At 50.1% G+C, this 17,518-nt stretch overlaps 1 protein-coding gene across 1 annotated transcript in view; it reads left to right on the top strand.

Moving 5' to 3' along the window:
- Positions 1–222: 222 nt before the first annotated feature.
- LOC119100054 (gamma-aminobutyric acid receptor subunit beta) overlaps positions 223–17,518 on the top strand; it is a gene marked incomplete at its 3' end in the record, with an annotated part of 104,743 nt that continues 87,447 nt past the window's right edge. The window contains 2 exon segments of the mRNA XM_037223169.1: positions 223–236; positions 16,487–16,668. Coding sequence (XP_037079064.1) covers positions 223–236; positions 16,487–16,668 — 196 coding nt within the window.

Raw genomic sequence — 17,518 nt, 5'->3', positions numbered from 1 at the left:
AATAACGCTGGCCGCGCCGCGAACGTCACGTGCTGAGGGTGGAGTGTGTAGCTTATGCTGACGGGCGGCGCTTCAAGAACACCGCGAGCCTGAACGCTTTGGTCACGATCTTGCATACGCCAATTCGGTTTTCTTTAGCAGTGATTACGGATATATAGAAAACAGCTTTCTAAATTTCCGCTTCATATTTTCCTTTTGTCCAAATGTACGTTAAGCTCTGGCATGACGCTACTACGGTGAGCTGACCACGTGACCCACATCCACGACGTGCTTGAATTGAACCAGCCATCGGTCCGTCTCGGTGGCTGCCGAGTACGGACTTCAAGGTAAGGGTAGACCCAAGGGTGCCTGTGTGGAATGGGTGACGGGCTGAGTTACTTTGGCTAGGTGCAAATGTGCGGAAAATTACGGATTAAGTTGCGGGCATGGGGCAGACGCTGACGAAATGTCAGGTAGATGCCTCAAACAAAACTGCATAATGTTACTGCTTGCAATTCTAGTAATCACGATCAGCATTACTGTCGTGATTGTCGACGAAAAAAGATCGAAAAGAGTGAAATGAGCTCTGTTTTCCAGACGCATTTCCATCATTCTAGACTAAAGTGCTGGATAAATGCAAACGGGTGGATAATGGACAGCAGGTTAGATAACGCTCCTGGGGGGGGTAAAGGAAATGTTACTTGTGAAGACCTCTCGTGACGAGTCTAGACCGCTCTCCTCCGGCGTCCCGTCTCGGTGGCTGCCGGGGCACCAGGTCTCTACTGTTCTCCTCCGGCGGCCCGTCTCGGCGGCCCGTCTCGGCGGCAGCCGGAGGGAGGGATACCGGGTCTTCATCGCCCTCCTTCGGCGGCCCGCCTCGGTGGCTCCCGGAGGGAGGGATACCGAGTCTTCATCGCCCTCCTCAGGCGCTCCGTCTCGCTGGCTGCCGGGGCACCAGGTCTCTTCTGTTCTTCTCCTGCGGCCCGTCTCGGCGGCAGCCGGAGGGAGGGATACCGAGTCTTCATCGCGCCCCTCCGGCGGCCCGTCTCGGAGGCTGCGAGAGCGCGAGGCGGGTGGGCCGGGTCTCAAACGTCCTCCTCCAGCTGGCCGTCCCGGCGGCGGCCGGCGGCGCCAGCTCGGCAGCGCGACAGATTCCCGCCGCCGGATTGTGTTTGAGTCGACCGAGTTATTGCTGCCGTGGCGATCCAATAGCGACCCAGGCTCAAACACACTGCGTAATAAGCTCCGCTCACCGCAGCTTCGTCTCAACCACCGGCGCGGGCGCCATATCTGTCTCCTCGGACGGTCTCGTTCCTGACGCTCGCCTCCACCGATGCTGCCGCCCACCAGCCGACTCTGCGTTCAGTGAACTTCCTTGATCGACCGGTACACTTTTTATGGCGTAAAATACATGCATCGCTGTCACGCTAAGTAACAGCTATCGTGCAGCGTGCTTAAAAATATGTTATTGCACACAAAGAGCGATGACCATGGGGTTGCCTTTTCGTTGCCTGCCCAAATGTCGGCTGTTTCGACCTTTACAGAAAGGTTGCATGGGATTGCACGGCCGCGCAGTGCAAGCATGTAACGAGGTGCCTCTGTCATCACTGAGCGCCTTAACGTGGCTGCAAGCTCTCATGCAGAGCAATACATCTGATGCAGGGCTTAACTGTTTTTTTCGAGAACCTTTTAGCTTCAGAGTGGCTAAAACCAAAGGCCGGACACATTTCCGCGATGCCAGATCGGCTGATGACACCACACTTCCAATAGCGGCTCGCATGAGGAAGCAAAAAGGAAGCGAGATCACTGGTGTCCACCTGTAAACATGGAGGTAATTTATGGCCCGTAATGATATGAACACAAACATGCAAATGTCGCACAAGCCCATGCAACATTTCATCGGCACTCGTTTATCCATCCTGAGCTTCCGAAATGTTGCACGTGAAACGCTTCATGACTTTCCTCGGGTTCTCAGGCTGTGATAGATGTTAGTGCCGTCATGGCAAACGACTATTAAGGTTGCCTGTTTTGACCCAGCGGGGCGGCGAGCTGCCGGCTTAAAAAGCCCGAGAGCTTTACGGGCATTGCTGACCATATTCCGGGTATTGGGGGTAGGGCATACATAAATTGTCCCAATGGTGTTTTCTTAGCCAAAAATTGATGTCTTACTAAGAAGTAATTGTTAGTACTAGATACCGATGAAAAAGAAGTTGATTTCTCGCACAAAAATAAGAATAAAATAACAAAGTTGGATTTCATTAAGAAGTTTTACACCTATATAATGGATTCCAACAGCAATAATAATAAAGTAAAGAAGTTAGATTTCATTCAGAAGTTTTCCATCTATATAATGCATTCCAACAGCAATAATGAGAAAAGAGGGAAGTTGCATAAATAATGCATACATAATACAATGCAATTTTTCCACCTATACAATGCATTCCACCATACAATGCATTAATTCCACCTATACAATGCATTCAATTTCATGAACAGACAATCCACGTCATGCTGTAACTTCAAGAGTAGGCTACCATGGCTTAATGATTGTCAGACCCACAGTAAGGTGCAAGAACTTACTAAATATTCTAGATGGATGGAATCTCAACAGGAGACCAGAGACCAGAAATCACCGCACATTAGTGGCATATTTTGCAATAGGTGAAACCTTCTTTTCAGTGAGTGGGCTCCAGTTCCAGCCACCAGCAACCTAATTTTTGTTCATTTATCCCTGCCGAGCCCACCCTCAGCATATCAAGAGTTTGCAAAACTACGCTCCTGGGTTTTGCACACCATTTGTCAACTAAGTCACAGGTCACAAAGAGCACAGGTTACATGCAAACGCTCAATGGCTTGCAAACACATATGATGGATGCAGATGTGTAATACATGTTCATACAGTACATGTACCACACATCTCCATCGTACAGTACATGTTCATACAGCTAACATCACGCAATACCCAGATTGAACTGAAAGCATGGTCCTGCATTGAAGCTCTAATACATGTCTGTGAAATCCATAACAGCGAACCAATCAAGTTTTCTGCAGCTCAGACCTCATCTGCAAATTGTATAAACCTACATAGATTGAAATAGGTATATATTTTCACAGACTTAAATACTTATACAGCTTTCCGCTCTATGCATACATCGGCTTGGTAAAAGCATCAAGGGACGAAATGTTCGCCAAGGACGCGAAAGGACGCTCGTCAGCCGTTCCAGGAGCTCGGATGCGCAAGATGGCTTTTACGTGGCGTACCGACGAACTCGTAGTTGCTAGTCCCGTTTGAATGGATCATCAGCCATCCAGCGGCAAGATATGACATTGGGATCATTTATGGTGTACTTATCTTTAAATCTTTCGCCAGATATTATGTTTATTTTCTGTTACCTGTCATGTGAAGTGACGATGCCGAGGCTAGTCGGCACAAGACATAGTAAGCCAGCATACGCAAACCCGAACTGAGGGCATTTGAAACCTAAATCTAGCGTTAAAAGAACAGCGTTATAGTTGAACCCTGAGCTTCGTTGCTTGACGCAGGTAAGCAAAGTCGGTCATCATGTAGGTACCTGCAGCTGTCCATGGAAAATGGTGTTATTGGGTCGCCTGATGGCCACGAACAGTGCTCCTGATTTTGGTACTCTTTCATGTGTTGATTTTGCATTAAAATATTGGGTGCAGTCAACTAATGTCTTGCCTTTCAAGGTAAAGGTTGTTGGCTTCTTTTGATAAGACTTCTGAAAGACCAAGAGGATTTTGTCTGGGGCAAAGACGATTTATGTCTTTGACCAAAAGGATTGCATGTGTTCGTTATCCAGCAGTGTTCAAAATAAGTTACACCTCTAGATCTTAAAAGTGCTAGGATTTAACAGTTTTATTCTAAGTTAGATTGTAACAAACATATGCAGGAATAAATGCCTGTAGCTTGATTTGTATGAGGCCTCTTGATGTGAGGCATGACAAAAGCACAACGAGGGATTAACGTTCTTTAATTTGTCTTACAACTTTTTTGGCACTAATACTATAAGGTTGGTATGCATACCTGGAATTAAAGATAGGTTGGCTAGCCCACGCGAGCTTCTTTGGGGGACACCTGCCTTGCGGGGTGAGTGCAGGCTTTCAAATTTGGGTGCACCGCGGGTACGGATATTCCGAAGCTAAAAGGTGGCAAATTTAATTGCTATTTTTTACTAACAACCAAGAGAGTTCTGAAATACTGCACTTACATAATGATTTTTTGAATTGCAGCGTTTGCATTATGCATTTATGAACTACTGCATTTATGCATTTTGTATGAGAGGGCATTGTTTCCGGAAGTGGACTGGCGTCTTTTCAGCTCGCCACCTACTGGCGTCTTTTCAGCTCGCCACCTACTGGCGTCTTTTCAGCTCACCACCTACGACTGCTTAAAAGCAGCCGCCCTGCGGGTTTAGAGTATAACTTGCACATGGTCCCATTTGGGCCCACTAAAACCTTTGTTATCACACGAGCGATTAATTCGAAACATTCTAGAGGGACCTTTTTGTTAAGTCAAATTGATGAGCAATGACGTCATCGCTGGGTGTTTGCGCGATGCTTCGTTCTTTTTTTGTCTATATATTCGCGAAATCACGGTGACCATTTTTAGAAACGTTTTGAAATATTTGCAGACTGGTTTGATCGCTTGCCAGTCGGGCGGTCAAATTTTAGGAGTTCTCACCAGGTCACCATCAAAGGTCACATGGGATCATTTGTAAGCAGCGAACCAACACGACTGTTATATTGCTATATCCATGCATTACATTATAGCGGGTGTGTACAAGTCACTTATTTCAAAGCAAAACGTTTTCTGTATTGTCCGCTTGCATCCAAATTATTTTGAATTTTTCCGATGCGGCAATTACATCCTGAGATACAAGGGGGAGGGTGCTGTCTTTAACTCCTCGACCTCAAGTAGCCGGGGGTAACGTAATACCCCCGGCGGCGTCACACTAAGACTGCCCTCATATAACATCTACCGCTATTGAATAACCTTCCAGGCTTTATTTTAACTTTGCTCGGCGACTGGCCCCGGTGGGACCACCTCAGCTCTGTTGCTCTTTGACGCCACTTGACCGCGGCCAGCCCGCCCTGGGGCTGCCTACCGCTCGTTGGCGCTGCGTGCTCGACCTGCGGCGTCACCATTTGACGGAGCGTGCGCCGCCGTGACAGCGCTCTCCGGCCCCAGTGACGGACGGTCAGCGTCGCTCGTTACCGGCGGTCGTGGGGACGACTAACTGTGGATTAATGCAGACGCGGTCCGAGGCGCGGCCGACGCGGCCCGCCCGACGCCGGGCGGCCGACTGTCCGCCGAGGTCGACGAATCGTCTGCCGGGCCGTGGTGCCGACAGAAGCACCTCGGCCGGGGCGGCGGCACCGATGGGCCGTCCGCGGGCCGCCGCCGCTCCCTCCCTCTCCCCTCTGGATCGCTCGTCAGGCCGCCCCCCCCCCCCCCGCAGAAGCACCTCGACCAGGGCACCGGCACCGATGGGCCGTCTGCGCCGCCTCCGCCGCTCCCTCCCCTCCCCTCTGGATCGCTCGTCAGACCGCCTCCCCCCCAGAAGCACCTCGGCCGGGGCGCCGGCACTGATAGGCCATCCACGGAGCCCCCTCCCCTCCTTTTCTACCGGTTCGTCGCCGGCTGAGCTGCGTTGCTCCAGATTGGTTACACTCTGCTGAATCCCCTTTTGTAAATACTGTTAATACTTAATCAAGGATTCGTGCGTATAAAATAGATAAATACCCCCAAACCAATGGTGGTTGTCGTTAATTGCCGGATGCATTTCTTTTCAATTTAATAGTAGTAAGCACTCATTGAAAGAACACAAGCACGTGCAATGGTGGGTCGCAAATAAGGAGCATTAGTACAAGTATTCAATTATTACACCACAAATACAGATGTATGCCCAGGTGGTGAATGCCAAAGCAGTGTGCTACATAAAACAAAACAGTTGGCTTGGCAATGCTATATGAGTGCTACTTTAGACAATGCTGCGCAAAAATAACAATAGACAGCATTACTTGTACTGAACATACAGCAATATCCAGAACCGACAAACCATGCATGTCTACCATATCGAAAAAGAACAAGTACATCTATGAGGTTGACATCATGAACACGTTCATAATTTTCCCGGTATATTGCTCGAAAAATTATGCGTTGTCGATGGTATTTTTTACGGTAATTGTTATACGATATCACTCTGACGCATGACGACTGGATCTACCCTGTTCCAATCTCGGATCGCTTTAGGACGGAATGAGATATGATAACAAATGAGGTATACATGAAACGAGGCCACGCTGAGCGAATCCCATCTTGATATGTATGCCGAACATGGTTTGGTCTAGCAAAAATATTTTCAGTGTCACATTTTTGGTTTGCATTATGAGACTCAAATGGCTGCAAAATATAGCCTGCTTTTAATCTACATTTCCGCGGTATCAAACGTGCTCGACAGGCATATCAATTACACTGTCAGCCTATCGCACATGCCTAAAACGGAGACATCTGCTGAATAGCCTCCAGGAAAGTCTGGTGATCTAATGCCACTTTTAGATGTCCATTTCGGTTTGTCTGATATTTGCACACCAAAATGCTTTTTACCACTACTTTCATCACGCTGCTATTGAAGGCGTAATGAGATGAGCTCGCGATCTGTGATTTGCAATTCGCATAATACACATTTATAAGCGTTCAAGTCCTAATTGTGCAATTACGTAATTATCAAAAAGCAGACATCCGACCTCTCCGCACTATGTTTGTGAACTTGTACACAAAGCACAAAAATATACATTTGTATTGAGAAAACATTTGCATTTGTTCAAGAGTACAGAAATGTCAGAAAAGTACCACATAAATTTTTATGTAGAGCAGGCAGTTGCCTCCATTAAGAACCAGGACTACCAGGAAATAATATTGCATTCCGTCATAAGATATGACTATATTAGGGCGTTAAGCACCGAATTTGAGTGTGTTTCTTTCAAAGTGCATATAGTAGATGGCCTTGGATAAATTTGGATTTTGACCCCGAGCCAACTACAACGCGCGGGCTCGCCTGTCGTTTGCTCTCTCCCTCGCTGACGTGCGAGCGCTGCGTCGACAGCCGGCGAGCAGGCGATAGCCGTCAACAGCATGTGAGCCGGCGATAGCCAGCAAACCGTGCCGCAGTTAACACGCTGATATTGATTCAATATCCAGCTGCCCCTGCCCCAGCTGACTCAATATCCAGCTGCCCCTGCCCTAGCGCTCTCCATATCGTGCCATTGGAATGCTGTTCGCGAGCCTGAGTCCTTCCGGCCGGCCATACGTCCGAGGTCGATGGCCCATGTACCAGCGGGCGCACTCGCACCATCCAGCACCGATCCGACGGCACGCTCCGCCAGCGTTGGCCGCTGATTCGCCATCCTTTGCCGATCGAGTGGCTATCGTGGGGCTTCCGAGGGGCTGTCGTGTGGCTGCCGAGGGGCTGCCGTGTGGCTACCGAGGGGCTGTCGTGTGGCTACCGAGGGGCTGCCGTGTGGCTACCGAGGGGCTGTCGTGTGGCTACCGAGGGGCTGCCGTGTGGCTACCGAGGGGCTGCCGTGTGGCTACCGAGGGGCTGTCGTGTGGCTATCGAGGGGCTGCCGTGTGGCTACCGAGGGGCTGTCGTGTGGCTACCGAGGGGCTGTCGTGTGGCTACCGAGGGGCTATATGTGATGCATGCAGATGCGCAGCTGCCTACCTGTGGTTAACCGAGCTCGAGTGGCAGAGTTTCTGCGAAGCATTCCGAGTGGGGCGTATTGAGGCGTTTGCTTAATATTTTTGCATGGTGCAGTTAAGTCCAATGTATTATTTTGTGCTAAGCAAGTCGGTAAGCAAGAAAAGGTCGCATTTTTTAAAATAAAAATGGAACGCGCAAGGCAAGCATGAGGAAAACGTACTCATATGATGCTTTGACTGACTTCGACGACGCAACCAGGGCGTTTAGTTCAACGGGCAATGAGTCCGCGAGTTGCGAGTCAATTTTCAAGAACGGGCGTGCTTAGGCGAGTCCAAGATTGCCATCGCCGATAGTGGTGTTGACGCTCATAAATACCGGGCGCGTGGATCTGAGGCCAAGAGCTTTGGCGGGTAATAGTTGAAAGTATGGAAACGACAAAAGTTGGGAAAATATGCAGCTCTAAAAGGCATCGCTTGTGTGGTTGCGAAGCATCGGTGATCATGAACCATCAGCAAATTGTTCACAAGTCGTAATTCCAGCTATATACGAACTTCCACTGAAAGTCCCAGTCAACTTGGCGGCATTCATTGACATTAGTTCACTGGATTGCAGCATTTTAAGCATCCATCAGTAATGCCTCTCTAGCGCAAAACTCACGCGAGGCGCCGAATTCTGACCATTGCCTTACACGGCGCAGAGTCCCCGCTCGGCCGAAGCCAGCAGCGCCGCCCTGGCCGAGGCTTGATGCGCGACAGTAAATCAGCCCGGCCCAAAACTGTCGACGCGCCAGCCCCCCAGCGGCGTGGCACAACAGTTTGGTGATATTGGAGGCGGCTGCGGTAAACAGGCCTGATTAACGGACCGAACTGAACAGCCGCGCATCAGGGCAACGACACCGCCTGCTGGCGCCAGATATGCCACTCAACAGCACACTCGGCAGATTTGGCGCGCGCCGTTTGTGGAAGCCGACGCGTGAGGTGGTGGCCTCATTTCGGTTCCATCTTTCAAAGAAATAGAGTTTCCTAAGCAGTGTCACGAGCCCGAACGCTTAACCCCCCTTCTTGGTTTGCTCAGCTTGGCCCAGCTTCGCTTGGTGCGTTGGATGTCTGACAATATTAATGGCCAACACCGTTGGAAAGCATTAGCATTGCGTTCTTGGTAAGCACTAAAGCCGCAAACATTGGCACGTCGTTCCATAAGTTGAACATGGTCTTAACAGAATTTATCAAATATTTGAAACATAGCAGGAAAAATAATAGTAAAATAGCCTAAAGTTGTGTAGGACAGAGTTCAATGAGGACACAATGAGCTTTATTTTAGTTCCCTCTAGATTTAGTCGACATTTTCCAGTAGCGGGTTCAGGCCTTCAAAAAGTTTTGCAGAGCTCGAGAACTGACCTCCATAGGTCTCACGTTAAAGCCCAAATTTCGAGAAAATATGGAAATAGAACGCAGCAGTCCGATTACGATAGAGAGGAGAAGCTGCAACCTTCCGCGAATGGACTGCAACTTATATTTTGCCGCCCGAATTCCTTGCAAGCTGCTAGACTGGTCAACCGCAAGCAGTGCCGACCGTGCGGCGGTGAAACAGCGCGTCTGGGAAACTGAAGGCACGGGTCCGATTTCGCTGGGTGCCTGCCGTTCCTGTCACGGGGTGACGTCATGCAGCCTCAGCAGCTGAACGCGTCGTAAAGCTTTAATCGAACTTACACACCCATACGCTGACCGACCGCTTTGTGGGGAACTGACTCGGGTGACGTCCAGCTGTGTTGCTGTTGCCGGAATGCCTCATTTGAAATGTCAATTTAAACAAGCTGCGACCCGTATAAAGAAACATGCATGAACAATATCTCTATATTTCAGATCTTTGAACATTTGTACATTTTTGTTACATAGTCAAAGTTCATCTGCGCAGCAAAACGTGTCCACGACATCCCCTGGACACGAACGCACTTCTGGAATTCCAGAATGACCGACACTTGTTATCGGTGCGGATGTCTTGCAAATTACGTGCGAAGTCACTGGGTGTGTGGACAGAGGCCCGCACTTCAAATTCCCAAACTACGCTGCTTGCGTGGAAGACACCAATCAAAATCGCGGCATCCATAACTCTGAATCTAGATCTATTACCATAATGAAACTGTCTGGCAATTTTCGACGATGCTCGAGGCCCTTACAACAGCTGCCTGATAGCACGTGCTTTCGGCGCAGCCTGGGTCTCACTGACGTCACTGGCGGTCGGATACAACACTCACTCTTCCAAACAAGACTTCACGGACGTCCAGTGCCATTTGTCGAGGAAATTGGGTCCCATTGGGGACTCCCAGCATGGTGCAAGCCGGAGAGCCTGCACGCTGAGCTCCAGATGTCTGTACCCATGCCTGAAATGGACTGTGACTCAGCTAAAATGAAGCCCGTCGGCACGCCCGCGGACTGCAGCGGAATGTGTCGGCTGTGTTCTGTTGCTGGGGCACTCGGCACGTGCGGGAGGGTGTGAGCTGGGCGGCCGTCTGTGCTCGCGACGCCGCCGCACGGCCCGTCACTGCCACAGCGCTCTGTACTCCGCTGGACCACCCGATCAGCGGCAGTGTCGCCGCATCATGCACCTCATGCACTGCTCCGGATCTCGGCCGTGGAATGGGCTATCAGTGAGGTCTTTCTGTATCTGCCCTTAGTGCTCATGCATCTTAAGTAGAGCTGTAATGCGTTTTTTTTAGCCGACTCCGTCTCCGGGTCAGCCCACGGCCTGCATTTTCTAAGCTCTACTTCGGCGCAGTGGGCGCGCTCGACTCGCTAAGGCATAACATAACGGGCGATCTGGGCACGGCAGGAAACTGCGCATCAATTTTGTATACGTTAACTAGAAATACCAGTGTGGTATATAGCACCAGCGCACCAAATTTTGGATCAAACAGTGACACTCCACGCTTACTAACTGAGAAAACATTTGATCACAAATGATTCAAGAATATCTGTGCTGATACGATTATATCGTCAACATCTACGTGTCAGCATGCGTTGCTGTAATTAGGCAACCCCTCCCCAAAAGCAAATGTGCATTTGTGTTATTACCAATACTGCTGGTATGCCGTTCAGAGTATTAAGGCCCGTAAGCATATTCCAACATGAGCAAAGATATAGCAGAAACTGACGTTGAAATTTGGTTGCTGTAAAATTTGCATCATCTATTAATATGATACCAGCGGCTGTGCAGACCATGCCAGGCGTAACTCTGACTCGCTATGTAGTCATGCTGCTAGAATTATCACACACCGTGAAAATAATTTGACACCGGTTACTTCTGGGACTATGCGGAGCTCAAGCCACCCTTCAGGACGACAAAAAGCAGGTTGCGCCGTTGTGGCAATGTTTCACTTGCGCAACGCAGCGAGCGGCAACACGATACATTTTCCGTAGCACGGACAATAACAAGGCCTGCATCAGTTGCTGGGCTTGTAAAGCGGTCCATATTTTGCGTGTTTGACTCCAACAGCTACTAAGATACCTTGCAAGGTTAAATATCGTTTGAACAGCTGATAGTTATATATGTGAATTTTAACGTTAAGTAGAGACATTGGGCGCGATGGACATGTTTATATTACGTTACGAGGTGTGAGCTCGCCTTGGGTTTGTTGTCATATGGTAGGTATAGCGCCCTTATTTACAGGACACGGTAAAGGGAAATGGCTTGTAACACTCACAATGCAGCAACTGCAGTTAAAAACTGTTCGAAAACACTACGGTGATATAATTCGGATGACGTGAGGCTTTTTACTCGGAACTTAATTTCAAGCCGGCTTTCTTTTTGTCAAGATGAATTAAAAAGACTCATTTATGTACTAATTTTACCGCAGTAATCTGAAGTACCTATGCGCGTTGCACCATTTGAATAGAGCGTTAAAGTGGCTTATCATCAAAACTTGGTGAGCTCTCCATCTACACAGCTTTTGACAGGTAGCTTACAACCAATCAATTTTTGCATGCCATCATTAATCAAACCATTCCTAACATGACCAGGCTGCTCACTGCCCCGCAACCGTCTTTGCAAATCATACAAATATATGCGGCGTGGGCTGTTAGCGATTGCTTGTAGCTTATTCTGATTCATCAGTTTTCATGGTTGCGCTCATTCCCTGTGGTTAGCGACGGCGAGCGGGCGCCCAAGCCAACTCGAACCCACTCCGCTGCAGGTGGATGGATTGAAAGGCAGGCGGGCTAAGCAACTGAGCCTTGGAGACGGACCTGCGATGTGTTCTGTTAAAGCACTCACGCAAACTTAAGATACCCCTGCTCATTCACTTTTCCTTTTTCAAGCTCGAGACATCCTTATTCCTGGCCGCGTAGAAGCTGCGTGTATCAATCCTACGGAGGCATCCAGGGGCAGCACCACTAGAGGGGCAAGGGGTCGACCGTGCCTTGCCCTTTTCCAATGGGTAAATATATCTCCTCCCCGCCCCCAAGTCTGTTCTTCGCAATGCGGGGCACAAGACGCGCAAACCAATCGCTGAAGTTGTCAAAATTATCATCTCCTCCGCCCCACCCCGCCAGTGCAGTCACAGCTGAATACGGTTTCAGCACGCGACAGGAGCTGAAAGCTTGCTTCGCTTAATGGTGACGCAGAGGAGGACCAACGCAGCAGCAGTTTGGGATGTACATCATCGTCGCCTGGATCGAGGGATCCAGCTCAAGCTGTATTCGCTTATCCCAGTCTAAACACAGCACGTCAAAGAACGTCTGGGAATGCTTACAGTCACACCATATACGGCATTGGTGCCGCTTTTCAGCTTGTATCGTCACCTCAATAAAAACAGATTTCTCTCTGTTATTATTTTTTCCATGAGCAAACAGGAAAAAAATGGAAGTCGAGCGTCAAAACCATAGCGTAACTGCGGGGGTGAGGATGCTTTAAATATCACCTTGCGAAGCTTTTGTCATTGTGCATACACACGCTTATGCACTAATACATTACAAAGACAATTTGTCTAAGTGATAATGTGCAGTGTGCTGAAAAGTTTCGAAACAGCGGTAAGGCGTCTCCGCCCACATGGGACAAGGGACGGCCTGTCACCTTGGGAAGGAAAGTGGATGGCAGCCGTTTGCATTATATCTTTCTAGTCAAAGCCCACAGGGCCAATGCCAAATTTTCTGAAGGCTGTGCGTCTCATCCCCTGTCATCACCCCCGGTGCCCGGACCCACATGCAGTACGGTGGTGCAGAGCAATACTCGTCAGGAATGGCCAGTCACGTGAACGCCAGTTATTAAACGCATGATGTACCGCCCCTGTTTTATTCAAGTGACGTTGAGATGGGTTTACGACCTAGTCCCCAACCCCGTATCGAAAATTGGTGGCGCCGCCCTGTCAGCAGTCATTTTCCATTGCCAACAGTCACATTTCTCAAAGCCTGCCATATCGTTGAGGCTAGTGTCGGCTAGGCTTTTTCAGTGTGGACCCTATCAGGGCATAATATGAAGTGTTCTGATGGCTGCAAGCTCCTAATGCATGTCCCTCCCAACAAATTTCCTCGTTGCTGTTACACTTGTGCCTAAGTTTGAATGATGAGCTGCTAACAGCGCTTTACTGATTTACGGACACAAGCATCTTTTCCCACTCTCCGGCATGCTCTTATTACAAGCGCATTCACATTCAAGGTGGGTCTCACTCGAACTATGCGATAATTTTCGGCTGCAGCGGCCTTGCCAGGGCTGGTATAGACGTCAAGCTTTGTAGATCCTGGCACCTTACACACGCTGAGCGCAAGTTTATTTGATTTTTAGCCGTCAGAGGAGTTATTTAAAAGTTGTGCGGTTTGAATTGTTTGCTATATGCATGCAAGCTAACAACAAGTTGAATGCAAGCTGCTGTTGAAAAGGCACTTTTCAGCAACGTCATGCAGTCACTACGATTTTAACTTTTGATATTCAATTCATACTGTAAGGACAACTTTCTGCTGGCAGAAAATTTGGACAGCACGAGTTAAAACCGGGTCCTGATCTCGCCAATCCGGCATCGCAACTGTTCTTGAGTGCAAACCATGTCTCCGTCCGTCTCCGTCCGTCTCCGTGTTGGGCGTTTTTAATGACTGATGCCTCTCCTCTCGGCTCTCAAATACAGAACTGCATGACCGGTAGGCGCGCCAGTAATCGACCTACGTTTACTGAGGCCGGTCATAAACACAAGACATCGCGACCTAATATTTAACAATCTAGCCATGAAATCTACGCACCCATGTAGGCCTGTTTATTGGGACCAGTATCCTCCGAAAAATTAACATGCATTATAATAACTTGGTCACAATTGCCGGAGTCGAAAAGTTTTGCAAATCAATCAATATCATATGTTGCACTTCCTGAATCCCGCTAGACTCGTAAACGACCATTTTTCAAACGAAGTAGTATACGGTGAGCGAATTCCACATCTGAATTCCTTCTGTTACATTGTCATTGAGGTCACACTCTCTGCCACAATGATCAGGCTCATTAGTGCGGGCTGCTAGAGGCGTTTAAGTCCCCTTGACATCTTTTTTGATGCCATGACGTACTGGTAGTTTCAATGATTTCGCTCGGCCCTGTCGTCCAACGCTCCCGAAATACGCAAAACCTTGCTGAGCTATACACAATGTAAACAGGCGGGTGTCGATCATTTCCCGTCCGGACACAAATGTTGACATGGCTCCGCACTCAGCCCGCTCTGGGCGCCGTTCGTCTCCATTAGCCGCAAAATAGTCCGCCGCCAACCCGTCGGCGCACGTGAAATTCTACTTTGCCTGCCCTCCAGCTGTAAAGCAGCCGCCGGGTAAAAAACAAAGTCCGGAGAATATGGACCGGTGTATTTCGAGAGAAGGCGAGACGGGTTGAATTAGGCGGAGAGATTGGCGGCTTACCTCGCGCTTATGATTATCAGCCCCTTCGCGCCACCAAAGGCGATCGTACCTGGCCGCGCCGTCGCGTTGCGCTGCGCCCGTGCGCCCGCGTCGCGCCCGACTGTGCCGCACTACACTCGGCCCGGCGCGGCCGGCAACCCCGCCCCCGAGCGGGCCGGGCCTCAGCCACGGCGGCGGAGCGGCACCGGTTCGCGTGTGGCGTTTTGCGGGCTGTCGGGGGAGCGGCACCGCGCGGCACTTGGACGGCTGACGGTGCCGCCGCCCAATACCTGCCCGGCGGCGCCGCCGCCTCCAGCCGTCACCAGCAGCCGGCACCAAATTGAATTCGGCTCCCCACGTCGCGTGAATGGATCGGCTCGCTTCACCTAGACGCGCCGTGGATAGCGATCAAGCCTGGGGTTATTTGTGAGGTGAATAACTGAAAATAGATACCGGTGGGTATGTGATTCCCACGGCCACGTGTCGCAAAGAAATTATTCTTAAGGGCTGGTTCTGATCACTGCATAGTAGGTGCGCTTATTTGGTGAAATACTTGGCCCATAGTCATTGCCAAGGCGTGAGCTGGGCGCGAAGACGAAGAGCAACATTGAACATGAGACTTGTCTTGTTTGTTTGTCTTGTTTCACGCATCCTCAGGGTGGCAAGAAGGTCCCTGCCATCGAGTTGGCTGCTTCCTGTCACTCGCCTGAAAACGGCACTCGACACAGCCCGCAATTTACCGAGTTTTAGTGCTCTTCTTTGTTTAATGTGATGGCATGATCGACACGAAGCAAGCCACATTCTGGCCGAAGCCGCCACGTTTTCCGGCTTGATAGGCCAACCACGAACAGTCCGTGACAGAGATTATCACGAATGTGCCGCTTTTTAATTAATCTGTGCCTATCCAATTTGCGAATAATCCGCTGTTCTCCGGATTCATCTATTCCGCTTTATCATCTAATTGGTTCATTGGAATGCAGACAAGACTGAAGTGGAACGAATAAAGCCCAGCATGGTGAACTTCATGCAAATTCCGGATATAATCCTGCATCACCGGGTGGATAACATTATACATACACTGTGTGGCCCTTGCAAATGTAGCGATAAGGCCACGGCGCATATCTATGCGAACGCTTCTTCCACGCGATAGCATACAAGGATGGCGGGAGACGATACTGCTGCTGCGATCCCAGTGCTACTCGGATATTGCCTTTCAATTGGCATTAGCGCCCGAGATTGCGTCCCGCCTACGTAATTGCATATATGTCCCGCACACCCAGCCCAAGCAGCCACACACATGCGGTGCCCCGAACTCGGTATCAGAGAGCGCAACCCATTGGTGCGTTGTTGTTTGATAACGGACGTGTGTTTTTGGGCATCTGTAGCCAGTGCATGACGGCCATATAAGTTTACACTGTATCGTCGTCTGAGGCCAGGCATCACCGACGCCTCCAGCTTCCAACCAATCACGCTTAGCAACCACCGATGAGTACCGGCACCCCTGACGCGCCACTGTCTGAGCGCGAAAACCCCTAACGCGCCACCGTCGGAGCGTGAAAACCCCTGACGCGCCACCGTCTGAGCGTGAAACCCCTGACGCGCCACCGTCGGAGCGTGAAAACCCCTAGCGCGCCACCGTCGGAGCGTGAAAACCCCTGACGCGCCACCGTCTGAGCGTGGACACCCCTGACACGCCACCGTCTGAGCGTGAACACCCCTGATGCGCCACCGTCTGAGCGTGAACGCCCTTGATGCGCCACCGTCTGAGCGTGAACACCCCTGACGCGCCACTGTCTGAGCGTGGACACCCCTGATGCGCCACCGTCTGAGCGTGAACACCCCTGACGCGCCACCGTCTGAGCGTGAACACCCATGACGCCACCGTCTGAGCGTGGGCACGCCTGACGCCATCTCCACCGGCAGCCTGTTCGAGTCTGTGCGGCAGCAGCAGCAGCAGCAGGAAGAGGAGCTGGTGTCGGCGGCCGAGGAGATGGCGCCGGCGCGTATGCGTCGCTCCACCTCGTGGCTGACCTCGAACACGACGACGCGCTCTGTCCTGCCGCCGGGCTACGATATGCTGGAGAAGCCCAGCTCGCCGATCCCAGGTCAGGGCCGGAGGTCGGACGGCAGAGGTGTTGCGACCATGGTGGGCAGGGTGCACACAGCAGAGGGGAGACGGTGCGGAGCGAGAGGTGCCGGGGACTGAGCTGTGTTACATTGTATTGAATAGGCGAGCCGTCCACGAATTTTGGTACTTATTAAGAGCTTGGGGTGATGCGGGTAATCTAGTGGAGTTTATAACGCTAATCTGCGACTGTGGAGATCATGTAATGAGATGTGAGGGAATAATTCAAATTAAAACTGGTGTGGCCGTCTGTGAAACGGAACGAGGTGATGATAAGGCTGACATGCTGCATGACATTTTCCCCGCATGAGACAGTAGCGTTTAGGAAGGATTTTCATACGGTTATGATTACAGCACACGTAATTCATTACGAGGCTTCTGGGCCTTACATGATCGTTCCAAGGATCCATTTCAGAATGCATGATTCCAACGGTGCTACCTGTTCTGGCATTATGTGAAGTCGCAAATCGTCCCCCGCAAATTCAACATGTCAACTTACAGTATCTTCCCGAAAATCATTGCTGCAGTTTGATCTGTGTATATAAGCCAAACGATTTCTAGACCGAGGGCGTTTTTGCTAGAGCTGTTTGCACCTTTGTCTAGTCGTTATCTGGGAACACCATACCAACCGTACTTATGCACGCATGGCATATTCATTATGCGCCATTCAGCATGGCATTGATGTCTTAATACCGAGGTTATATCATGTCAATCACCGCATCTAATGCGGCTGATTGCCCGGTCTTATCCGGTGCACAGCAGTTAAACCTTTGAAAGACCTGGTTAAGCAAAACACGACATTTTATGACACGGTATGTTTATTCCGTGCA

Source organism: Pollicipes pollicipes, unplaced genomic scaffold (genome assembly GCF_011947565.3).
Source record: "Pollicipes pollicipes isolate AB1234 unplaced genomic scaffold, Ppol_2.1 Scaffold_4881;HRSCAF=5763_pilon_pilon_pilon, whole genome shotgun sequence".
In the NCBI taxonomy this organism is placed as follows: Eukaryota; Metazoa; Arthropoda; class Thecostraca; order Pollicipedomorpha; family Pollicipedidae; genus Pollicipes; species Pollicipes pollicipes.
Note: the sequence above shows the minus strand (reverse complement) of the source record. Positions and strands in the feature narration are given on the sequence as shown.